General features: G+C 35.9%; 1 protein-coding gene and 1 long non-coding RNA gene across 10 annotated transcripts in view; one reads left to right on the forward strand and one right to left on the reverse strand.

Moving 5' to 3' along the window:
• The window catches only part of LOC138696329 (uncharacterized), a 130323-nt gene that overhangs the window by 101831 nt on the left and 1558 nt on the right, over positions 1–26934 (reverse strand). The window contains exon 2 of the long non-coding RNA XR_011331324.1: positions 26798–26883. This is a non-coding gene — a long non-coding RNA (uncharacterized lncRNA). The remainder of the gene's footprint in view (positions 1–26797; positions 26884–26934) is intronic.
• LOC138696327 (sodium/hydrogen exchanger 9B2-like) overlaps positions 1336–26934 on the forward strand; it is a 119151-nt gene continuing 93552 nt past the window's right edge. For 4 of the 9 annotated variants that reach the window (XM_069821129.1, XM_069821130.1, XM_069821135.1 and 1 more), the window contains exons 1-3: positions 1336–1393; positions 14622–14716; positions 15328–15409. In XM_069821129.1, coding sequence (XP_069677230.1) covers positions 14644–14716; positions 15328–15409 — 155 coding nt within the window. In that variant the 5' untranslated portion in view covers positions 1336–1393; positions 14622–14643. Of the gene's footprint in view, positions 1394–14621; positions 14769–15313; positions 15410–26934 lie in introns of those variants that run through there. The other 5 variants (XM_069821131.1, XM_069821137.1, XM_069821132.1 and 2 more) reach the window with 4 other exon arrangements.

Consider the following 26934-nt stretch of genomic DNA (forward strand, 5'->3'; position numbering starts at 1 on the left):
ACGGATTATGATAGCAGCACACAGCAGATAAAGACCATATTTTATACACATGGCTCAGAGTTATGGGTCTCTCTATAATATTACAGAATGATAGAGAACGAATGTTTGAAACCTTAACACGAAAGGATGCACGCACGCACACACACACACACACACAAACACAAGTATGTAATCTTCATGCAACGTAAGCATGTGATAACTGTCGTCAATTTGCAAAATGGGACATGTCGAAAATAACGAAGTGTTGGAAAATCGCAAAAACTATAAGTTAAATTAAAATGTTCATATATTTTTTTCTAATTAGATCACTATGGATCAGGATCCATGAACATTTTAATATTTTAAGTCTGTTATGATTTTTTAGTTGAGATTTTCGAGCACTTTGTTATTTTGGACGTATTCCCTTTCGCAAATCAACGACAGAATTAAGTTATTTCACTATTGTTTTGGGGACCCGGGGAACAGAGGAAGAACAAAACTTATTCAGTGGTGAAGTTTGTTTCTGATTGTGTGCACGTGAAACAGTGAGAGAGTGAAGTGTAGGTAATGACATTTTTGTGTTACATATCTTGCACAGTGATATTTTAAAATGAGTGAAAGTGTCCCAGCAAGAAAGAAAAGTAAATACTCCCAGAATATTATAAATCAGAGTGGGAAAATGATGAACATTTTAAAGGATAGTTATGTAAAAGCAGGAAAGGGGATAATTTTTCCTCTGTTATAGTCGCATCTAATGCAGTACTGTATTTAATACCACCTTTAAAATAAATCTCGTCGTACTGAAAATCTTTTGTAAATACACGAAAAATTCCTGATTAATACATTTTAATGCGAAGCATTGTCAATAGGACATTACTGTGTAAAAACAAAATTGAATACTTTGTTACGTACGCTGAGTAGAAATGACAGTAATTATATTTAGCAAAATTGTTCCATTTCATTGGTTAGGGATGTGCTATATATTAATACAACAGTATCATCTTTCTTACAGTACACTGTTTTGTAATTAATATAATACAAAGAGAAAATTCATGTTTAATTAATCTACTGTAATCTCCTGTTTTTTCCGATGATTTTCTCCTGATTTTTGTGAGTAGGTCGTGGCAACGCTGGTGCAACGTCTTAACAGCAACGGTGTCACGCGCCCCGAACTCTGATCCGGCCAGATATTCACAATAAAAAATCCATTATTATTTGCATACGAAATTGTACATGCGGTTCCTTGAACTTGTTTACTGAATTTAAGCGGCAATGAAAGAAAAATGTTACCTAACCTTGCTTGTTACGACATAGCGCTCTGTTTGCAGAAATAGCGAACCTGAAAAATCGAAACTAAATATTCATTACGGTTGTCACTGCTCTTCAACATCACTTCGACGACTCCAGGAGCCAGGTAAGTAAAATTATTGATTTCGATACAGTGTTTGACAAGGGCATTTCTTCAATATGGTAGAATATAACATTAATACAACTTCCCATAATTATAATAACCATACCATCTACAAGAATTACAGCCTGTATTGGTCTCATGAAGTTTTGAAAGCTAAAACTGTTCCTTGGCCTTTAAATATTTCTTCACCAAACAAGCTGGTAATTGATCATTACCTATGGAATACGGTAATCAGCATTACTTTTTCAACATGCTACTTTCATCTGTTATTGTTTAATGTAATTCTATGGTGAGCGGAAGAAGGGGCATAAATTATAAGTTTTCAGTAGAGCAAAGTTTGAAATGAGAACCAGTATCATTATGATGGGCTGGAAATCTGACGCTCTACATCATTACAGAAGGGACAGACATATGCCCACAGTTTACTATATACAGTTGCGAAGCTTGGGATGATTTTTTGCATTTCTTGCGATAGTTGCTAGCCGCTTGGAGCGCTGTGAGTACTAGGAACAATAGACTGTATCACTGCCATCGTGATTTAATATAGGTAGACCATGTGACTCGCTTAACCCGATCACGGAGGGTGGCGTTTCAACCATATAAATTAGTTGCAATGCATAAAGAGTAACATATATTTCTCTAAATTGTAGTGTAATTGCATTAATAAATTTAAAACAATGATTATGAGACACTTCAGACATAATTCAGTTGCGAGTTAAGATGTAACATTATTTTTGGTGTGAAAATTACGTTGTTCGTATGTGTAATACCTGACTTTATTTGGATTAAATATCGCGAAATTCTCGTACATTCATTTATGCAAGATTCAATAATTTTCAGTTGCACCGCACGGATATTTTGATATGTTGAAATTATAGGTTATGTTTACTGTACCAATACTTCAATATTCGCATTTATACATTATAATTAAGCATAAAGTTACGTGTGATAACTTGTAAATGCAATTTGTCTCTATTTCAGTTGTATTTATTCGTTTCTTACGGTATTCCAATCTGAAGTCTGATTAATGTACTATGTTAGTAGGCTAAACTAGCGCAGAGGCAGTTCCTTTGTACTCATACTCCTTGCATATACGGATCCGTGACAGGTTAGGTTTGGTTAGTTTTGGCTTTTATTATGTCTTGCTTATACGATCACCTGCACCTCCACAAAAAATCTCTTATAAATTCAACGATTTTCACTTCCGAAATAGCAGGAACTACCTCAGCGCTAGTTCCACCGCTTTATGAGTGCTGCCCTATTGGTCTTCGGACACTTGACTATATTGAAGTATGGTAACCTCACAGCGCTATTACTAGAGCAACTAGATTTACAAAGTCTCCAATGCCCTGCCATTACATATGTAGGCCTATGTTATGTCATATGGAAATTGACAAAGTCTCCAATGCCCTGCCATTACATATGTAGGCCTATGTTATGTCATATGGAAATTATAGGTTATTATTTATATTCCTATATTCGCAATTATACATTATAATTAAGCATAATGTCATGTATGATACGCCGCACATTCAATTTGTCTGTAGCATATCTTAATACTACAATCGAGTACGTACTGAATTATTGAGACGAAGTAACACAATCGTACGTACACTAATTTCATAGTAGTGGTATGGTAAATTTTCTATCTACAATTAAGGAAGGTAGATGTGCTAAATTAAAATCACAATATAAATTCCTTTTTATTAAACCTCAAAATAGCTTCCATTCTAAACTTAAAATGTTGATGCGAATAGATTATGTTAACATATAAAATTCTCTTCACATTAAAATAACAGTTTTGTGTTATTTCTACAACAAATTATGCAATAAGAAGTAAACGGAACTTATGGACACATTACACTAAATAAAACTTAGCAATGATACACAATAAAGTTATAATATATTATTTCACTGAGCTCCATACACTGAAATAGAAAACCCGAACATACATTATCGTCTGCTCGGGAAAGGGTCTGTGCTGAGGCGATAGTAGCGATCCTGGTGGTCAGCAACTATCTATGTATGCATATTTATTAAGTATTGAGCTTCGCAACTGTATATACTAAAATGTGATATGCTCTTTACACCGTCTGAAGAAGGATATTAGTCCACACCTGTGGAGTAACGGTTAGCGCGTCTGGCCGCGAAACCAGGTGGCCCGGGTTCGATTCCCGGTCGGGACAAGTTACCTGGTTGAGATTTTTTCTGGGGTTTCCCCTCAACCCAATATGAGCAATTGCTGGGTAACTTTCGGTGTTGGACCCCGGACTCATTTCACCGGCATTATCACCATCTCATTCAGACGCTAAATAACCTTAGATGTTGATAAAGCGTCGTAAAATAACCTACTAAAATAAAAAAAAGAAGGATATTTCATTTATCCAGTTTCTATCTGACGATTTTCCAATTCAATGCGGGCTAAAACAAGGAGATGCACTATCTACTTTACTTTATAACTTTGCTCTAGAATATGCCTTTAGGGAAGTCCAAAAAAACGGTTTATATCCGTTGCTTGTTTATGCGGATGACGTGAATATGTTAGGGGAAAATCCACAAACAATTAGGGAAATCACAGCAATTGTACTTAGTGAGTTAAGTTTGGAAGTAAATCCCCCCCCCCAAAAAAAAAAAACAAAGTATATGATTATATCTCGTGACCAGAACATAGCAGGAAATATAAAAATTGGAAATTTATCCTCTGAAAAGGTGGACAAATTCTAATATCTAAATATCTTGGAGCAACAGCAACAAATATAAATGACACTGGAGAGGAAATTAAACGCAGAATAAATATGGGAAATGCCTGCTATTATTCGCTTCAGAACCTTTTGTTATTCACTCTGCTTTAAAAAAAAAGTGAAAGTTAGAATTTATAAAACAGCTATATTACCGGTTATTCTGTATGGTTGTGAAACTTGGACTCTCACTTTGAGGGAGGAGCAGAGGTTAAATGTGTTCGAGAATAAGGTGCTTAGGAAAATAGTTGGGGATCTGAGGAATGAAGTTACAAGTGAATGGAGGAAGTTACACAACGCAGAAATGTAAGCATTGTATTTTTCATCTAACATAATTAGGAACATTAAATCTAGACATTTGAAATGAATGGGGCATGTTGCACGTATCGGTAAATCTAGAAATGCATATAGAGTGTTAGTTGAAAGATATGAGGGAAAATATCTTTTGAGAGGCTGAGCCGTAGTTGGGAGGATAACATTAAAATGGATTTGAGGGAGGTGGTATATGATGCTAAGGATTGGATTAATCTTGCTCAGGACAGGGGTCGATGGCGGGCTTATGTGTGGGCGGCAATGAACCTCTGAGTTCTTTTAAACCCATTTGTATGTATACGTGTATAGTAAACAATTTATAAAGCGAAATGTCCTTAGGCAAAGTACAAGTCGCATATTGTGAGAAACTTTTTTGACGAACATTGTAGTCGGGCCGTACATTCAAGAAAATATCTAGTGCTTCTGTTTTCGATTTATGTTACAGCAACAAAAAAGAAATGATGCCACATTAAAAGCAATTGTAATTTTTCACGCCCTTCTTTGTTTATCTCTTGTTAAATTTCATTACCTATGTTTACATATGTACACACATATATATTTGTTTAAGGATATACTGAGTCCGTAAGGGCAACCCTCAATGGGAGGCGAGTTTGTAAATAATAATAAACAATGTATATCTTTGCAAAAAGTAAGATCTGTCACTTCAATTTACCATTTGATGTCTTGGCACTAAGCCTTTGCTTCAATTTGCCCTCTGACACCTATCGAAAGAGAGAGATTTAATTCTCATGAAAAAGGAAATGTATAACTGGAAAACTAGTAGTAAATATGAACACATTGGGTTTCTAAAAATCAGGGCAATTCTGAGGTAGATAAAATTGTTAAAAATTAGATTTACATAATGAAAGAGTTAGTTTACTTATAATAATAATAATAATAATAATAATAATAATAATAATACTGATAATAATACTAATAATAATAATAATACTTACTTACTTACTGGCTCTTAAGGAATCCGGAGGTTCATTGCCGCCCTCACATAAGACCGCCATTGGTCCCTATCCTGAGCAAGATTAATCCAGTCCCTACCATCATATCCCACCTCCCTCAAATCCATTTTAATATTATCTTCCCATCTACATCTCGGCCTCCCCAAAGGTCTTTTCCCCTCTGGCCTCCCAACTAACTCTTCATAGAACATCTTGTTATTCCTCATCTTTTACAATATCCACCTCGCGTCATTGGAATTCCTTGTCACAAAGTATTAGGGGCTGCAAGACAACAAACACCTTTAAGAACAGCTTAAAAGATAACCTTATTAGCATTTCACTCCAATCATACTGATTTAAAATATTACTGACTACACTGTTGCTTTTTTCTTTAGACATCATCCTGATTGTGCTGCATTTTCAAAATTGTCTCATAATAATCTCTTTCTATTATCTAATATAATTTGAAATATATTAACATTCTATGTATTTTAGTTTAAATCTGCTACACAGTTTATTTCAGTGTTTAATTAATAGTTCATAGTATTTTGTTGTTTAATTCGTAAATAACTCTTGTATACATGTAACTCTCAACTAAATCAAATTGTTGAATTCTTTGTAAGTTCATGCATATGTATATACACTTTCTGCTGGTTGAGTGGAAGAGAAGGCCTTACGGCCTTAACTCTGCCAGCTAAAATAAATCATTATTATTATTATTATTATTATTATTATTATTATTATTATTATTATTATTATAATCTATATGCATTTCTGGATTCGCCCATACGTGCCACATGCCCTGCCCATCTCAAACGTCTGGATTTAATGTTCCTAATTATGTCAGGTGAAGGATACAATGCGTGCAGCTCTGCTTTGTGTAACTTTCTCCATTCTCCTGTAACTTCATCCCTCTTAGCCCCAAATATTTTCCTAAGAACCTTATTCTCAAAAACCCTCACTCTCTGTTCCTCTCTCAAAGTGAGAGTCCAAGTTCCACAGCCATACAGAACAACCGGCAATATAACTGTTTTATAAATTCTAACTTTCAGATTTTTTGACAGCAGACTAGATGACAAAAGCTTCTCAACCGAATAATAACTGGCATTTCCCATATTTATTCTGCGTTTAATTTCCTCCCGAGTGTCATTTACATTTGTTACTGTTGCTCCAAGATATTTGAATTTTTCCACCTCTTCGAAGGATAAATCTCCAACTTTTATAGTTCCATTTCGTACAATATTCTGATCACGAGACATAATCATATACTTAGTCTTTTCGGGATTTACTTCCAACCCTATCTCTTTACTTGCTTCAAGTAGAATTTCCGCGTTTTCCCTAATTGTTTGTGGATTTTCTCCTAACATATTCACGTCATCCGCATAGACAAGAAGCTGATGTAACCCGTTCAATTCCAAACCCTCTCTGTTATCCTGAACTGTCCTAATGGCATATTCTATAATAATAATAATAATAATAATAATAATAATAATAATAATAATAATAATAATAATAATAATAATAGTAGTAGTAGTAGTAGTAGTAGTAATAATAATAATAATAATAATAATAATAATAATAATAATAATAATAATAATAATAATAATAATAACAACAATCTGCAATATTACAGCCCTTTAAGGGTCCAGACCAACCAGCCGACTGCTGGCCTCACGTCTACATGCTGAAGCAGAGGTGAACGATAATCCAACCAAGATGGAGGTATCGTGTGGGTTGCATGATGGCCTCACCACCCCAAATCGTTATATAGGTATCCTACAAGCAAAACTCAGCTCGAACTCCTCGCGTCGCGCATGCTATAACCCTTTCACCCCCCTGCAGTAGGCGTGAGAGCATGCTGGGAACGGGAGCATACGTCATCTGCGCGAGACAGTCACACCCGCTGGTTTCTGTGCGCTGAGTTTTGCTTGTTGGATGCCTACAGTACTGGCTTTCGTAACTGGATTTCGCTACCTATCGTAGCTTCCCAAACGCATCACGATGCTGAGTGGATACCGGTCCCATACATTGGCCGAAATTTCTTGAGAAAATTTCATCCTCCATAGAGACCATTTTTTTTCTTCAATCATTAATATTCTCTTCTGGAGACACTGTATTGAACTGAGATGAATGTTCAACGAAATGTCAACGTTTTTCAAGGCTTTGGTGAACCATCTTCTACTTTCAATTATCTTATTTTAGTTCTCATATTGCAATTGTTTCATTTTTTAAATTATGACCAAACCAATGACATCGAAATAATCTATTAAAAGTATTTAATTTCATTTCATTTCAGTGTTTTGCCCAAGGGCAGATCTTCCACTGCAAACCCAGCATTCCCAATATGGTATATAAAAGTTGTTCTATTAAGCCGTGCACTATGACCTGAACAACTATCATGCTAAGACCGCATGTTCCTCCTAATTTCCAGCGAAATGTCTCCTAACTAAGGTCCTAGTTTATTTTTAGAAAATGTACAATACTTACTTAGGCTACTTACTTGTGTGACTTCAACCTGTGTATATTTTTGTGTGGCTTTACTTGTTTATAGTGTATTTTTTCCTTTTTATTTCTATTATTGTATTTGCATTTCTGTTGGTGTGGAAGAGAAGGTCTGATGGCCTTAACTACACCAGAATAAATAAATAAATAAATAATAAATATTTACTTATGGCTTTTAAGGAACCCGGAGGTTCATTGCCGCCCTCACATAAGCCCGCCATTGGTCCCTATCCTGAGCAAGATTAATCCAGTCCCTACCATCATATTCCACCTCCCTCAAATCCATTTTAATATTATCCTCCCATCTACGTCTCGGCCTCCCCAAAGGTTTTTTTCCCTCTGGCCTCCCAACTAACACTCTAACTTATATGCATTTCTGCATTCGCATATACGTGCTACATGCCCTGCCCATTAGGGTGGAGTGAAAAGTATAGGGGAAATTTTTTTGTTGAATTTAAAATCGGCAGGGTGTGCAAAATCTCAAGTTTCTATCTCAATTCTTTGATGCGCCACAAGCGCTGTGAAGTATGGAACACATATCGGAACATCAAATGGTTAAAAATTTTTTTATAATAATCTACAAATTACTATTTCAAAACATATTTCAAGTAATTGTAAACGTCTGATACATAGATTTCACTTACAAATACTAATTTAAAATACCCACTTTAAAAAATTAAATAATCCTTCAATTTTAATGAGATAATTATTTACTTATGATAGCTCTTGGACAAACGTGCATATTACAAATGAGTAAGTGAATATATTACACCATATTTAGTTAGTGATAAAATTTGTGTAATGTTTTGCAACTTATTTTCCAAATTTCAAGAAATATATTCAGAGTTTGTATTGAATAATTTCATTAGCGACCTTGATTGTAATCCTGCAAGAACAAAGCCATATCGACTGTCTTCCCCACAAACACTTTTGGATGTTTCTGTTATAAGGTGAACATATCTCTCAGTCGCTCGAGTGTGACATGGAAATTTGAGTACGTCAATGTTCATCTCCTGTTGTGAATGAATTACATCTAAAATTTTTTCTCCTTCTACATTCTTTGTTACTGGTGGTTCGTCTCTATGTTTCTTGCCAGTGAATGAGTTCAGTGTAATCTTTAGCTTAAAAATTTACTTCTGGAACACGGCACATTCTTACCCTTGAAAAAGAATTCGGGGAATGTCTTACTGCTATAATCCTTCTGAGTGCTAGCTGCTGAATATCTCTTCTCTCATCAGTTATCATGGCTAAAAGAATGTTTTCAGAATGAGCAAAGAAGCTATTTTTCTGAATAACTCGATCAATAATTGCCTTTACTTCTTTAGGTAAATATCGAGACAGATTTATCAATTTCCAGAGGTGACGTGAACCTTCTGTTAACTTTGATTTAATTTTAATGGAAAACCAGACTGTTGCATATTATACTTTAATAACATATGTTGTAAGTATTATGCGTTTCTCAGAAGGTTTTTTTGTACTGATATAGAGTCTCAATATCCTGTTTGCTGTAGTCAGTCATTTGGAATGAACGACTGAACCTGGTTTCCGTGGTAACAAATCTGTAGAACAGACACTAGTTGAAACAACTTAACATACATCATACAGGTAGGCCTATTCCTGCTCTGTACTTAGATCAGATATTACTTCTTCAACTATGTGTGGGAAATTCTCCACCTTTATACGATTATATTTTACAAGGGGAAGATCTTCACATTTCTTTATTGTTTTCCCAATTGGCCCAAGCAGAGACATTGGGCTTACTGTGTTATCATCCATTCTCTGAAATAAATGTCTTAAGGGCAGGTTATTAGTGTGAAGAAGAAAAAAACCAATGCAAAGGCCGATTTAGTTCCACTTCCAATAGATGTATGACTCCACCTTTGACTCCAATGTTTACATTTGTTTCCATCATATCCTATTACTTTGAGGTTTTGTAAGGAAATATTCTGTTTATGGAAAAAATTATAACATCTCTTGTAAGATAACTTGGAACTGTAATGACTTATGTATCTTGAATCTGGTTCTTGAACAAGTGTATAGTGATCTTCCAATTGAGTAGATGCATGGAACTTGTAACCCTTCTTAATTTGAACTGTTTCAAGGGCTTTGCTTCCATCGAAGTACAACCCATTAACAGGGCGGGAGTTTTCAGCAAATCTTTCCATAGCTTCCTGTCTAAACTTTTTCCTTTCTTTGCTTACTTTACTACGATCTCACCATCATATCCAACACCAATGTCTTGCAAAAGAGCACTAGCAATAGAGAAGGCTGCTCGATCTGAAAAGGTCACGTCGATCACATTCCCTTGCCATGTTTGGAAGATGCAATTTCATTTGATTTTCTTTATTCTGGTTGTTGGTTTAATTCTACTTTTATTTCCTTCCCCATTTTCTAATCCTGAACCGCTTTCAGATGCAATACTTATCCGATATTCTGTTGACACTCACCTCCAGTCTCCTTTGTTCCTTCATATTTCGTTCCACTTTTTTCAATACCACCAATTACCATTTTCCTCATGGTTCTCTGGTCAACAATGAACTCTCGCTCATTACTTGGAATCTCCTTGTCTTTTGGACACTTGCATTTTGAGAAGTCTGTACATTTGCAAAAGGCAATATCGAATAAATGTGAATTAGTAGTTTTGAAGTAGTTTTTAATTTTAGTTTTATAATTCGTATCACTTTCTCTACCTTTGAATGGATTCAATATGTTTTTGTATTTACTGTGTAATTTAATGATGTTTCAACTACACGTTTGTGAGAAATGTGAGGAATAGATGCTTTCCTCCACATCTTCTCAATATCTACGGAAACTATTTCTGCAATATCACTGATGTTTGGTTCTTTTGAATGAATATCAAGTTTCATGTTCCATCTCACAGTTGACAGTTCCTCAATATATCAGCACTGGTGGGAAGAACATTTTCTGATATTTTTGCTGGAGTGTCAGATAGGCTTATTGGGCATTCTGTTGTGCTCCTTGTACTTGGGGTACCCCTACCCTTTTCCAATATATCGCTACGACTGTGATCCATATCCTATCTCAAACTGAAAATGGGATAATATAATGGGATATAATAAGTAATAAGAATAAACAAAACCTCATTTTTCTTATTTTTAACTATAAGAAAATTTTCGAAGACTCTGGGGCGCATCTAAATATTAAAATAAATCCAAAAAATTTCGTACACAATCATTTGACATTAAATGACAACATTTGGAAACCCTGCCGAATATAAATTCTGAAATTAATTTTTTCACTCCACCCTATTACCCATCTCAAACGTCTGGATTTAATGTTCTTAATTATGTTAAGTGAAGAACACAGTGCGTGCAGTTCTGCGTGGTGTAACTTTCTCCATTCTCTTGTAACTTCATCCATCTTAGCCCCAAATAAGAAAATGTACATACTTTCCGGAATTCAACGAATCTTCTAAGAAAAAAAAAAGGTCCGATTAAATGACGGAAAACTATTATGCAACGCACAGTCACACTCCATTGGCACAAATATTCTACTTGAAGAAGCCTGTAAGCACTGTTTAAGGACCAGTAGTGCATGCTCCTAAGATTGGCTTGACCGTGATTTATGAATCTTGCTTAATTATATTAAAATGGATAGATAGAAACGTGTCTTTGTGCTAATACCCACTGACAGAAATGTACACGATTCTTAAATGTGTTGTTAATGGAGACAAACGAGATATGGATGGAATTTGTAACGATGAATAATCCGTAGCACACTTCTTTGGCTTATGCCACTTCCTCTAGCACTATCACGGGAACGAACTAGTGGGTTTACTTCAACAGCAGCTGTAACATTAATTTCGTCATCTTCTCTAGCCACTCTTTCGTTTGCGGGGCATTACACTTCCAGTTCCCCTTAATTGGTTAAAGAGGTTTGCAAACATTCTTCTAGGTGACTGACGCGTCATGACGTCTCTCAGGATATTATGAACATACAAATCGAAAAATAGCATTACATTTTTTTCTACATTCAGCACACGAGAATTATTTAAGCTTTTTCAGCATTGGTAAATACTATTTTTTTTAATATTCACCGCCTTATTTCAATAAATTAATATAAAGAAACAGTAAACAAAATAACAACACAAGAACATCATCAACATCTTCTTTTGTTATTGTTGTTGCAGTAAACAGATTAACAACATTATTTTTTATTATTGTTTTCCTTGTATCATATAATTATTTCATCTGAAGGATGAAAATTTAATAGTGGTTCCAATGTCGCAAAGTATTTGGATTAGAAACAAGGGGTAAGCGCCATTATTATTCTAATATTATTTAGTTTAATTTCTGCTAAATTTATAGCTATTACCCAATTAAAAATACAACTATGACATGTAAATGCTTTTCTTCTAATTAATATCAATTGCCTATGCAGGGTGTAAGGGGTATAAGTGCCATTATTTTAACTGATGATTATTTTTAAGGAAGGAAAAAATGCCCTAAAATTTTTTTCTAATTACAATATTTAACTAATTATTAAAGTTTACAATATTAGATGTTTTGCAACGTTGCTGGATGGGAAGGAGGGAGTTTATAAGTACACAGTACAGCTCAAGCGGGTACAGACATACCGGTACAAAACAGATGCTCTGTTCTAATGCAGAAGCGGAACTGATAATACTATTGTTTACATAAAACGAGCAGCAAATACAAACTTTCAATCTCATTAATAGAACATTATGATAAATTTACATTTTATGTAACAATATTGCTCCATTTTTATTGTAGTCTAAAAATAAACAATAATGGTTTTCTGCACAAAATTACAAGAACTTCTTTTATAATGCAAAATTTTAATCTCTCCCGCTTCCGTAAAGCAATACTATTTTAAAATAAATTTCTGGTTGTGTGATTTTCGAAACGAGATAAGAGGGTCCTAGTTTCTAAAAATCGTTGAGAAACTGCTACAAAAGTTCGCCGATTAGGTAACGTTCTTTGAGGAAAATGTTGACGGTACATCCTTCTTGCCTCACTTGAATTACGACTTTCTCCATAAATGAATAACATATGATATTCCTAAATGATATTATAAGTGTTTTATCGAATACCCTGTACTGAACTGTCATCCGCTTTGCAGTAGACGTATGGACAGGAAGCTTGAACTCGGCTGACTCTAATTACGTACTTACGCCTGCTGAACACGTTGCCACGCGTCTCACGCCAGAATATTAACCAATTTAAGCATACATTTTTATTTAATTTCACGAAAACGTAATAGAACACACAAATATTTATTTAAACTAATATTAAGTCTTTGTTAGATGTACCTACTGATGTAATTGTTTTCGTAATTTTACTAACAATATAGCAGTATAACGCAAATAAAATAAGAAAATAAATATTTTTTTCTAGGAAAACTATCAAGTTTTGACCCTATTTGTATGGACATTTTTTGATCCTGCAGACCGTCCCAGACGACTGTGAAAAGGACTGCGTTATACCCCTTAGACCCCGTAGAATATGTTCATGAGCTCTTATGCGCCCTTAAATTTAGTGAAAACAGCTAATCGTTATCATTAGTAGAATATAGGAGATATTTAAGTGGGTAGTTTTAAATGCCTCACACTGTATAAAAATTTAACCCGAATTGTAGAAGCACGTTTCTCTCAATGACCCTGAGAAAGAAACGCTGCTAATCAAATCAGCATATTGGAAGAGATGAGTCGACAGATATTAATCGATAGGCCTAATATTTGTAAATTAGAGCAATAACTAGTTTTGTAGTTTACGTCATTTTTACTTTGTGTTGCGAATGAAGGAAATTTGAAAATATGAAATTTTTACGAATTTCTATATGTTGTAACATCTGCACCTTAAAAGTGCATTCCAGAGAGAAAATTAACTAAATGATGTACTTGTCACTAGTATTTGGTTTTGGAACTTTCAACACGATATACATAATATTAAGAATATAGTATTCCAGTGATAATAATAAACACATGCCAGGGAAATATTTGGAGCAAGAAAGAGATAGGTGCTAAGTAAATTTTCCTAGGAACGGCATACTTCCAACTTTACAGTGAATCCTTAGAACTTCCAAACTGTAGAGTGAATCCTTAGAATTAGGTTCATTACAAAGTAACAGGACAGTAAATATTGTTCATATTATAACCGAGGTGAATCCTTAGAATCTGGTCTGTTAGCAGTAACAGGGCGTTAACGGCTAGTTTCTGTAGCAACAATGTTGATGCTGTTACGCAGTAACAGGACGTTAACGAGTAGTTTCTATGGCAACAATGTTGATGCTGTTATGCAGTAACAGGACGTTAACGAGTAGTTTCTGTAGCAACAATGTCGATGCTGAGTGAGATTGGTCATAATATGATAACATTGACGAATAGATTGCGTAGACTGGCTCGGAAGTTTGGAATGAAGTTGGTTTTTGTGTAACAGAACTTCGATAGATAGTTTCCGTAGCGATGGAATGGTTGCTTAGATTGAAACTGGTTGCTGAACAACATGCTATTCACGGATAGTTTTCCTTGGCACATATGGCTGCTTAGAATATGATTGATTGCTAAGTGACAGAACATTGATGAGTTATTAACTTCCTCAGCCATAACATAGATATACTTAGAATCAGGTTTGTTAAGTAACTGTGTTCGTGTTCAGACTATCCTAGGAACGGAGCGGCTACGTAACCATGAAGAAGACAGCAAGTAGCTATCTTACTGAGTGGCATGGTTCTTCTTGTTGCTAGGCTGCGCACGCATCTATAAACCATGTCCTCGTCGGATGTCAGTTCGGACAACACGTCCTACACCTACACAATGTGCAACGGAGGTGACGAACGGAGTGAGTATTGCTGCCTGTCAACTCCATAGAGTATAAGGGCTCTCGGCTGCAGGTGAGTAATAACTAGCAGAGCAGTAATCAGTTTCAAGTTCAGTTATTTTAAGCTTGTACTGCGATTCGAGTGATGCAGGTCTTGAGATAAAAATCACACTTAGATTCTGACTTCCTTCTTCGCAAGTCTCTTGAGAGAGCTGTTTGTCGTTATCTTATTTGCAGAACAGAGTTATTGTTACACCATTCGCAAAGTCATTCAAGGAAGCAGCTCCTCTTTGTTTTGAACTTTTGTGTCTACAGTCATGTGATGGAGATAGCACGGCTTTATGTAATTATGAATTAATCAAATTAACAACAAAACAACTAGGCCTATACTTCAGGAAATCTCCATTACTCAATTTGAAATTCAGATTATATACCTAATTTAACTACAGTGACAACGAAGTCCCAAACAAGTTTCGCAAAGATACAAAGCCACTAACATCAGAACTCGAGCACTATTTACAATATGAGAACATTTCAGAAGGCTTGGAGTAGGGAGCGAGAAAGAATTACAGATGCGGGGCGGATGTTCAAGTATTACCGAAGCATTGATGTTAACAGTTCTTGTTCTACAGGTGACAGTGGACTAGGATTTGAACCCAGGATGGATGAACATGACAGCCAGTCCTCCCGTCCATTTTATCTTCAGCACGGCAAGTGAGTGGAATATTTGTCACGACTTTCTTCACGAAATAGCTAGGGCAACTGCTCAGAGATATCGCTTTTCACATAATAATAATAATAATAATAATAATAATAATAATAATAATAATAATAATAATAATAATAATAATAAATCTTGAACTATGTTTCTTCCAAGTCACTTCGTATTCTGCATTCTTCATTTCTAGTTCGTCTCTTACAGTATAATTTACAGTTTCATGTAGTTTTGTGCTAATTTGCACTCTGCGAAGAAATGTCCTTCCACCAATTTATATTCTACTGATGTGTATTAATACTGGTATCAAGAATCCGCAATTGTGTAACAAAATGGATATAGCTAGTGTTTTATAAATTTAGTTTCAATATATCCTAGTATACGTTTCTATATTTTTGGATTTGTTGAATTTACTTTCTATGTCTGATTCTTTCGAATAACTGATATTGTATTCTAAACGTCTCATATCTGTAATCTGTTGTTTGATCTAGTGTTTGGTTTCATATAATTATTTTAGATTCATTAATTCCTAGTTTTCCACCCAAGGGTAGATCTTTCACTGCAAACCTAGCATTCTCCAATCTTTCATATTCTCCGTCTCCCATAGTCTCAGCATACGAGTAAGATACACATGTTATGTTATTTTAGATCTGATTCAATATTTGTCTAAAAAAACATAATACATTTTCGTCTTGTTAATTGATATTTCCTTCTATTGAAATGCAAGATACTTTTCAGATTTTAAAATCAAAACTTGGCCTTTCTCAAAGATTAGGATGCTGACTGTGGTATCATCAGATGAAGAATTACATTTATTTTATAGAAAGCGATTCTTGCTAAATGTTGTCCATATAGATAGATAATAAACAATGTTAGTAAGAGACTATACCCTGATCTTAGTTTAGAATTTATTGAAAGCACGTTAGTTGTTTTAAGTCAATTACCTATCATTATTTATATAAAATCTTCCATCACTGAAAATATGTTAGGTAATAGGTAGCCTTTATTCCCTATTATGTATTTCCGACAATTTAATTCTCATTACTCTATCAAATGCCTTTTAAAATCTATGAAGGTCATATGTATTTCAAGACTCTTTTTTGTTATCTGTTTCATTGTGAAGAAATTATCTCTACATAACTTTCCCTTTCTGAATCCGCTTTGTTCTTCTAGGGTGGTTCTGGAATGTGACATATTCTTATACATTTTATACACACTCGTATCTATTGTTCATAAGGTTTATAATTCAATAATTTCCACTTTTATTTTTTTTATTTCTTGCACATGGTCTTGCTAGTGCTATATTTCAAGATTAAGGAATTATGTAGGCCTAATTCTGTCAATTAAAAGTAAAGAAGGTTTAATTTAAATAGCAGACCAGCAAATTTGGTACGTTTTACATTTATTTTGTCTAATCCTGGAGTCTTTCTTTATAGTCTCCCTAGGACCTTCGGTCTTTAGCACGAAACGTATTCAATTTTTTTAAAGAAATTCGTCACAATGAATATACATCAATATATTCAATATACATATTTATATTATTAATATTATAACTACAATAACATATTTTTAACTACGGAACAATTCAAGATTTTACACATGTACAATAGGCGGTATATTTGTAGAAAGATTATCATTAAACCTTATTCTAGCCAACATGCCAGACCTTGAAGCTTCAACAGTTATTCACATTCTGATTTTGAAGTCATGGAGTGATTGCTACAAGGTAGGGAGATGTGGTAGGGACATTATTGTGTCCTGAAATACGTAACATAACGTCATGGTGTTTGGGAGATCTTCTCGTTTAATCCTTTCTAAGAGATCATGATTCAAGAATATATGTTGCTTGCATAAAAGTCTTAATTTTATGGTAACTTGAAGTAATTTTTAGGAAAATTTTGGCTCAGGAGTCATTGATGTAACACGAATTAACCATCTTGGCTATTTGAGCTACATGGCTTCTAGTGAGTATTACGAAAATGCTGCGGCTGTGAAAAGTCCATTTGTTAATTATTTGCAATTAACATTATCTGCTCAATTGCATCTTAGATCATAGTTTCATTAAAATAAGTGGCGGCTCGTGAACTTGTGGATTGCGAGAGCTGCAGTAGATTTTGGTACATACAAATTTCACTTCTTGATACCATTACTAATACGTATAGGGCAAAAATAAATGCAATACATATCGAAAAACCAAACTTTCTGACTTAGTTGGGAGAAGTCTGTGGCATCATTTGCTTTAAAAAAAATACCATCGATTTCAGTCTGAATTTTTGATCGGCAGACACTCAACTGGCAATCTACCAGTTCATTCTGAATTGTCTTAGAATGACCTTTAAACAGTACATGTTCCAAATGATTTTTGAGAGGCTCGTTTAGATTACTCACGGACTGTAGTAACCCAAGAAATACACCAGAGTCCTTCGAATCGTTTTTTCATCATGTCTCCTAAGGGGAAGTTCATATTGGCCACAAAATTTGATACAATCAATTTTTTAAAAAATAATTTCACGATTTTTTCTCACTTCTTGATTATGTTTGAGAATGTTTGTTCTGTTCGTTTCACTTAATTGCGCAGCAATGTTAATTTTGCCTAACATAGCCAATGAAACAACATTTTTCAGGTGAGATTGCGAAGATTTGTGCTTTTTAATTTTAGGGGCTAATGCCCTAAATATGTCACACCACTCCTAGTCTATGCAGTATCACCACCGAAGAGGAGGCAACCACAAATGCTCAGCGTAAATTTCATTGTTATACTTCCTTGCGCATATGCACTAATTTCCGCTGGATGAAGCTTGAGTAAGATTTAAGTCGGGTAACGAACGACCCTTTAATTTCACTTCATTGTATCAATTTTCTCCGCAAGGGAAAGTTGAGAAAAATAAAATTAATATTCTGTAATTCACACACACTCATGCTTGCACATTTGCACTGGTTAAGTTAAGGTACTAAAACGTCACACCAAAGCAACACTCAGATATACTGATTAGTGTCCACACCTGTGGAGTAACGGCTAGAGCGTCTGGCCGCGAAACCAAGTGGCCCGGGTTCGATTCCCGGTTGGGGCAAGTTACCTGGTTGAGGCTTTTTCCGGGGTTTTCCCTCAAACCTGTATGAGCAAATGCTGGGTAACTTTCGGTGTTGGACCCCGGACTCATTCCACCGGCATTATCACCTTCATCTCATTCAGACGCTAAATAACCTTAGATGTTGATAAAGCGTCGTAAAATAACCCACTAAAATAAAAAAAATATATACTGATAGTCAACAATTTTGTAAAACTGAAAAAGAAGCCTCTTTCGTATTTTACGTGGTGTATGAGAAGGATTATACTCGTGCAATCATTTTGAGTTAAGGCAAATATTAGGTTCTGCTGGAGACTGGATATACTTACTTACTGGCATTTAAGAAACCCGGAGGTTCATTGCTCCCCTCACATAAACCCGCCATCGGTCCCTATCCTGAGCAAGATTAATCCATTCTCTATCATCATATTCCACCTCCCTCACATCCATTTTAATATCATCTTCCCATCTACGTCTCGGCCTCCCTAGAGGTCTTTTTCCCTCCGGCCTCCCAACTAACACTCTTTATGCATTTCTGGATTCGCCCATACGTGCTACATGCCCTGCCCACCTCAAACTTCTGGATTTAATGTTCCTAATTATGTCAGGTGAAGAATACAATGCATGCAGTTCTGTGTTGTGTAACTTTCTCCATTCTCCTGCAACTGGATATACAGTATACGTAATAATAAGGCAAAAGATAATATTAATTTCGTTATATTAACTCGATAAGATTCTACAACAATAAGTATGTGAAGAGAAAATAAAAATTTTGTCATCAAGTTTCAAGGGAATAGAGAATCCGTTTGACGTAGATTACAATAGCGGTGTGGGAGCGGAGGAAAGATCTTCCCTGCCACTGCAGCGAAATATGGGTTTTAAACAGCGGCAGTTTCCCTCTGCTTGCCTTCACCTCTCTACCCCCTGACCAAGCAAGACACACTCTCTATGAACTGTCCCACCCTGCAGATCCCAGGACGACTTTGAATGCCGCGTCAATTCCAGTACAGTAGACGCGCAAAACGATAATGCATAAGACAGGAGTTGTCAGCACAGAGCACGCTGGGGCTAGCCTCTCTTACCCGCGGAAAACGCAGTGCACTATAGTGCTCTCGTAGCTGCTAGCGGGTATGCTCTCTATCTCTCCCTGTTGCACGACGGTGCGCACTGGACGGCACCGCGTACCCGTTGCACATTTCAGCGAGTGCTGACGACCACTGGCATAAGATAATAGTACATATTCCCGGCCAGATGAAATTTAAAGCAATTTACCAATAAAAGCTGTAACAATTCTTCTACAAATTAAAATAAATATTATTTTTATTTTCCTGTCAAAGCAGGGAGTGCTGCAGCTCCGCAGCTCTTATGGACGAGCCGCCCCTGATTAAAATACACCGGATGATTCTGTGACTTTGCTACAAACTTTCAGTGGCGATATAAGTAATCAAAATTAACCATTTTCTATGTCCAGAAACGTTCCGTTTGGCGATTAAAAGCCTCCAATATATGTAGTCAGTATTGCCAGCTAGCATCAAACTCAAGGCCACCTTTCCGAAGATTGGTTGCAGAGTCCCCTGTTCCTGCAAACTTCGGTGAATTCTTATAATCATGATACGGACTAGTTGCAGGGTTTAAACCACAGTCGCATTTTGCTACTCTACTTCTAAAAATGCACCAAACTTTGAATGTAAATGTGAAAAAATGCGACAACTACATTGGACTTCAGAAACGAAGATAGCAATGGAGAAATTTGAAATCAGAGATGTGTTTGAATTAATCTGAATTTAAATGAAATGCTAATGACATGGACAATGTTCAAAACGACATTTAGAAATAGATGTTCAGGAACGGATTTCAAAGAGTTGGTGCAATTCTTGTAAGTTAAGTAAACAAATTCTTCTAATTGATTTATATAATTCCATCGCATACTGTAAATTGTGAGCGAGGATTTAGTTGCATGAATCTTGTAAAAACTGGAATTAGAAACCGCCTTTTAGTAAAAAGAGTTAGGACTCTGCTAACAATAAATCTTGAAGGGAATACTAGTAAAGAATTTAGTGCCCATAAAATAACGAAGTTTAATGTGATGTAAATTCAGCAGTAATTGATTATAAACATATCTACGTCTAATGATTTACTTACATAAGTATAATAAAACTCCAAGAAACAAATTACATAATTTTTTTCTGCATACTTGATTAATTTTATATTTCTGCACAATTATTTGTAATATTGCACAAGCATTTCGCAATTTGCACAAATATAATTTTTCATTTGTGTATTTTTGCGACAATTATTTATTTTCTAGCTTAAACCCTGACTAGTTGACATCGTAAATTATATTTTGACTGATAAAGCCTTGTAGCCTTTCTTCCATTTCCAGAGGTATATGCCCTTTCAAAGACCTAAAAGAAATGTGTATCAGCAAATGTCCTTATTTTAAACATTCCCGTGATAATCAGCAAATGTCCTTATTGTAAACATTCCCGTGATAACAATAAACTAAAATTACTGCCTGTAATTAATGCTCAAGCTAAATAAGCCTAATGTCATACAAAAAGTACAGCTATACATAAACTGAAATGAGGTTTCAGTGCATTGGCTATGAGTTCGAAGCCAGATGGCTCTTTTAATGTTCGCTGTAAAAAAGGTTCTGTAATGTTAGAAAAATGATCAGAGCAACCACATGGCATAAACTGAAGAAAACAAAATTATTTTACCACTCCCGTCCATTTTTTTTGCTAATAACGGATCAAACCCGGATCCACATATGTAAGTCCAACGCTCTAGCCGTGGCTGCTATCCTCCAAAGTTATTTAGTCCGAATAGGACACACACACACATCATGTTCTGTGATTAACAATCGAAAAGTTTCCGGACACGAATTCCTATAAAAAAGTTGTTCATAATGACCCCTTCTGTCATCCCTAAGAGTTTGTAACAAGGTCACAGAATCACCCTGTATATGAGGTGGATATTGAATCTTCATGTAGTCGGCTTGGGTGCGCAGTTGGTAGAGTGCTTGCCTCCTGTGTCCGAGGTTGCGGGTTCGATCCCGGTCCAGGTCGATGGCATTTAAGTGTACTTAAATGCGACAGGCTCATGTCAGTAGATTTACTGACATTTAAAAGGACTCCTGCGGGACAAAATTCCGGCACACCGGCGACGCGGGAGTTGCGAGCGTCGTTAAATAAAACATTACTTACAATTTACAATCTTCATTTAACTGTTTGTAATTGTCTTTATTCCACATAACTTCCTTTCTAATCGTACGAGATTTGGTCGTGTGAAACCATCTAATCTCAAAGAAATTATGCGCTCTTTGTGGTTCTCTTTTGTAGCTGAAGTGTGGGTTTAATTTATGCAGTTTCAATAATGTACTTGTTAACAAAGATTTTCCTGTCTATCGTATTAACTTAGTTCCTAGATCCAGAAAGCACAATGATGTTCTTATGGATAAAATTATATATGTTTGAATAATAGGCCTACGTTTCATTACAAAGTTGGATCTTAGTTTCGAAACTGTTTTGGGTGCAATTTTACATTTTTACTTCTTTAATCTACTTAACCTCTCCTTTTATCAGACTTACACACCACTGAGGGTAGGGAAGGGCGATTCTTTCGCGATGTTATCGGCATGACACAGGGCCACCGTTAAGACATCACAGGGTAATTACAAGACAACGGACAAACAAACAGTTCTGTGGACGGAAGATATATTTGTTTCATTGGCGAAGCCGGGAATCGAACTTCGGACATCTTGATTTGGAAGTGCATGCGCTGTCTTGTAATCCTATATAATACATTAATTGTTGGCTTAAATTCTTCTCCCCCCTCTGTCTTCTTTTTTTTAATATTTTATTTATTTATTTATTTTTTTATACTGAATTCAAAGAGAAAGTATTGTGATGCCACAGAATTCACTTTTATATTTAGGATCTAAATACCAAGTAAGTGTTTGTGAGCATACCTTGTGTCTATCTGTGTGCAACGATTTATCTTCAACTACTGGACGAGTTTTGTTCATATTCAATATCTGTATGTCATTTCAAAGTGGAATTATATACGAGGGTTGTTTTTTTCAACCTCCGATGGTCCATAAAAATACAAGTGTAAATAAGAAAATGAATTTATTACCAAAAGCTTTGTACAAACATGGTTACTTTTCAACATAATCACCGTGAAGATTGCGGTATTTGTCATATCTGTGAACGAGCTTTCCAATCCTTTCTTCATACGAGTAGAATGTTGCCGCGAGTTGAGATGGGTCTTAATCTACTCATGAAGCTACTCATTAGTCTGGAACCTCTGTCCTCCTAGCCATTTTTTCAGTTCAGGGAAGAGGTGGAAATCACTCGGCGCTAAGTCGGAGCTATACTACAGTCTAGTATACAGTATACAGTCACGAAGCTCAATACGTAGGAAATATGCATCCATAGATAGTTGCTAACCACTGGGATCGCTAATATCGCCTCATTACAGATAATGCGAAATAGTACCGGCACAGTCTATTGTTCCTAGCACCCTCACAACTCAAGCTTCGTGACTGTATATACTAGACCGTGGCTATATGCTGGGTGTTTAAACACTTCCCATTGAAATTGCTGAAGAAGCTGTTGGGTTACAGCAGCACTATGAGGGCGGGGATTGTCATGAATCGGAAGTCAGCATGCCTCTTCTTTTGTTTTGAATGACTCTCCACAGTCGTCGTAAAGTCTGATAATAAACAGCTGCATTGATCGTAGTCCCCGGTTCCATAAACTCAACAAACAACATACATTTTTGGTCCCAAAACACGGTAGCCATAACCTTCCTGTTGTTGAAGGTTTGTTTGAACTTTTTCGGTTTGTTTGGCGAGTTTGAGTGCATCCATTGTTGTTTTGTTTCGGGGTGACATACTGAATCCAGGTCTCGTCTCCAATCACAATTGATTTAAAAAAATCTTCACCTTCAGCCTCATAACGGGTGAGAAACGTCAGCGCTGATGCCATTCGGCACCTTTGTGGTCATCAGACAACATCTTTGGAACACATCGAAACCACAGTTCTTTGTAGGTGTTCTATGATCGTGTAAACAGATGATCTTGAAACTTCAGGAAATTCCACACACAACTCACTTATGGTATTTTACACCTCCGTTTTTCTCGAACTACTTGGTCAACTCGTTGAACAAGATCTTCTGTTGCGACAGACTTGCGTCCTTGTCACCCTTAATCGTGAACATTGGTTCGGCCTTCTTTAAATTTCCTACACCATTACTCATAAAGTTTTCACCGTATACTCGGCTCATTCTTCGATGAATTTCCGCTGCGCTATTCCCTTCTGCTTGAAGAAACCAAATTACACTACGCAACTCGCACTTGGCGGGAGAATCAATCGTAGCAGCCATGTTTACGTGCCTGAAACTCAGCTAAAAATGGCTAATGACGTGGGAAGTGGCAGAGGTTATAGTGAGGGAGATGCACAGTCGCCCTCCGAGCATCCCCGCCTCCTACCACTCGATTGGCTGTTTACCGGCACGATTGCAGTTTGAAAAAAAAAAAAATAATAAAAGTCCTCGTATATGAAATACAATATTCATGTTACTGGATCTTTATTTTGAAATTAGCATAACATGTTGATTTTCTCCAATTCGGATGTACTGGTAATTTTTCATAATTATCCTTTTCGTACATGTGGCAAAGCGGCAAGTAAAATGCTACAGATAAATGAAGCATTATTATTTAGATAGGAGAATCATTTTTCGAGATCATTTCGACTCACCGGGTACTTAACATCAATAAAAATCCAACGGCGTTGCTCAGTCGACAAACTTGTTTTCCTGGTGATCCGGATCACGAAGAGGCATGGGTTCAATTCCCGCTAGAGGCTTATCACCTGGTTCGGTTTTTCCGAGATTTTCCCAACCGTAAGGCGAATGTTAGGTAATCTATGGCGAATCCTCGGCCTCATCTCGTCAAATACTTTCGCTATCACCGAATCTATCAACATTAAATAGCATAGTAGTTGATACAGCATAATTAAATAACCAACTAAAATAGGAATAAATTGCTTCTACAGGGACAACATTTTATTTTTACTAACATTTCTAATATTAACCTGGCTATACCTTTGGATCAACAGGAGAACAGGAAACACCGTTTGCAACCCACTTTCACGACTGGAGTTCGATGATACTGGCGTAATATACAAACAAATCACTTTACAAGGTATAAGAGGGAAGAAAAGTAGTTCATCCATTTACGTAAACTAGGAAATATCACGCTTTTGAGTTTGATAATTTTCGTTAGGTTTTTGTTGAATCAAAATACAGTACAATATTAACAATGAGGGTTTTTACTCATGAACTGAGCTATCCATGCGGACGTATTCATTATGCAGTGTATATTATACTGTCTACAACACATTAGCGTACACTATAGAGAATGAAGTTAAATTGAAAAATAATTATAATATGGATATGTAAATATATTTTTGAAAATGGTGGCCGTTCATTTCGATACAGGGTTCAGTTCTAATGTGCATATTATCGCACTATAGACTATTGTACCTAATTCCAATTACCAGTTTCGTCCTTCGTACTAGTAACTCGTGTTGAAATAATTCTGTAGGCCTACCTACTCTATAAAAGAGTACCTTACGTACTGTAAATTCAATCTTCACTTCTGCCCGATCCGAAAAGATAAAATTACTCAGACATGCTATCTACTGTCCGTCCAAGCGGTTATGTCGTAGGGTCGTACAAAGGGGGGGAAATCACGTGACAGTTAATTACTTAACGACGTCCTTTTATTTAAGTTATTTTAAACAGTTGTATAATATAACGCAGACGTCCAATTCCTAACAGAAATTAATGTTTTCAGAAAAGAGCTAAGACAGCCCAGCCACTAGCTGGCGAATAAAAGCAGGTGGGGGAAACCGGGATGCGACGTAGGCAAATGGACGACAGTACCTGTGCGAAAATGATTCAATATTGAAAGCTCTTTCGTCACGGAAAACGCGAACATATTTCTGGAACGTACTGTTTACTATGACCGTAAGACTACTATGACTGTATATGCGGTCTTCGATCTGTATGAGGGCGGTTGAACTTCATTAGTAGAAGGGGTGGTAGTGAAGTACATTCAAAAACTCAGGTACAATAAAAATCGAAGTAAAAATAAAATGATGCCCCTGTGCTTTGCTGACCTTTACATCGCACTGATCTTCACGGGTAATTCAATTATCCCATGAACAATATATCGAGGTGCAACTAAAACACTGAATTTATATTTTGTCTCAACATTGCAATATGTTCCGACTAAAAAAATGAACTCAAATGAAAATACCACAACTTCAACTTGGGCTTTCATTGAGGATTACTAGGGCGTATCCTATTGTTTCAATAGATTCAACATTAATTTCGGTTGGCACAAAACCCTTACATCCGGCTGAAATCTTTAAACTTAAATTAGTCTACAACAAAAAGGATCTTACGTTTCAATCTCAATTCTGATGAAGAAGTTCAGTGCCCTGCACAATTCTTAGCTTCTGGACATGAACTTTTGGTTGTGGTAGTTTTGTTTACGATAGTGACGCTGAAGTGACTAGGTATCGCAATTATTTTAGACTGTCACCAACTTGTACTGTTGCAAGCTTGTTCTGCAGTATGCAAAGAATGGACTGTAAAAGTAATATGCATGTATTTTGTGATTACAAAGCAGTACCTTGTAGCTGTCGACCTTAAATAAACCTGACTGAAGTAGATATATGAAACAGTATATAAAGACTACAGGGGAAAAACCTCATAAGTCATATTTTAATGTTTTTACAGCAGAGCAAGTTGAAAGTTTCAAGACCCATGATAATTTATTGTTTTTGGGTTATCCTACTTTAATTTCTTTGGACCAGTAAAGCTGTTATTCTGTACAGTTAAACTACACAAATCACCACTACCTGAGCTATTACATGACTTCAAAAATAGAAAATCGATAATTTTGAACTTATCACATTTTTCCCCTGTGTTCTTCAATTATGTCACTATAAGGAACACGTTTGCTTGCTTGAATTCATGGTCATATAGGGTATGCAGGAAATGAGCAAGAGGATCGCCATGATAAGACGACTGCATTGTTACGATTTAAATATGAATAGGCCTACACAACATATTCCGTTGTTGTATTTAAATAACATTAATTAGACAATTGGAATTTCCTCTGGTCAAATAGTGTTAACGCAAAAATTGCGAAATCATTACATGTCCCAACGTTACGAAATGGATTAACTCATACGTTATGAGTAGACCCGGACGTCTGTAGTGATTTCATTCAATTTCGCTTACCTTTGACTAGTGCGAATGAATGCGGTTGAAGAGAAGACATCGGAAGAGGTAAACATTGGACTCATGTCAGTCCAACATGTACAGTTCTGTAAAAAAGATGCGAACGCTGAATTCAACTATATGCTTTCGAGTTTGAT

Source organism: Periplaneta americana, chromosome 3, assembly GCF_040183065.1.
Source record: "Periplaneta americana isolate PAMFEO1 chromosome 3, P.americana_PAMFEO1_priV1, whole genome shotgun sequence".
Taxonomy (NCBI): domain Eukaryota; kingdom Metazoa; phylum Arthropoda; class Insecta; order Blattodea; family Blattidae; genus Periplaneta; species Periplaneta americana.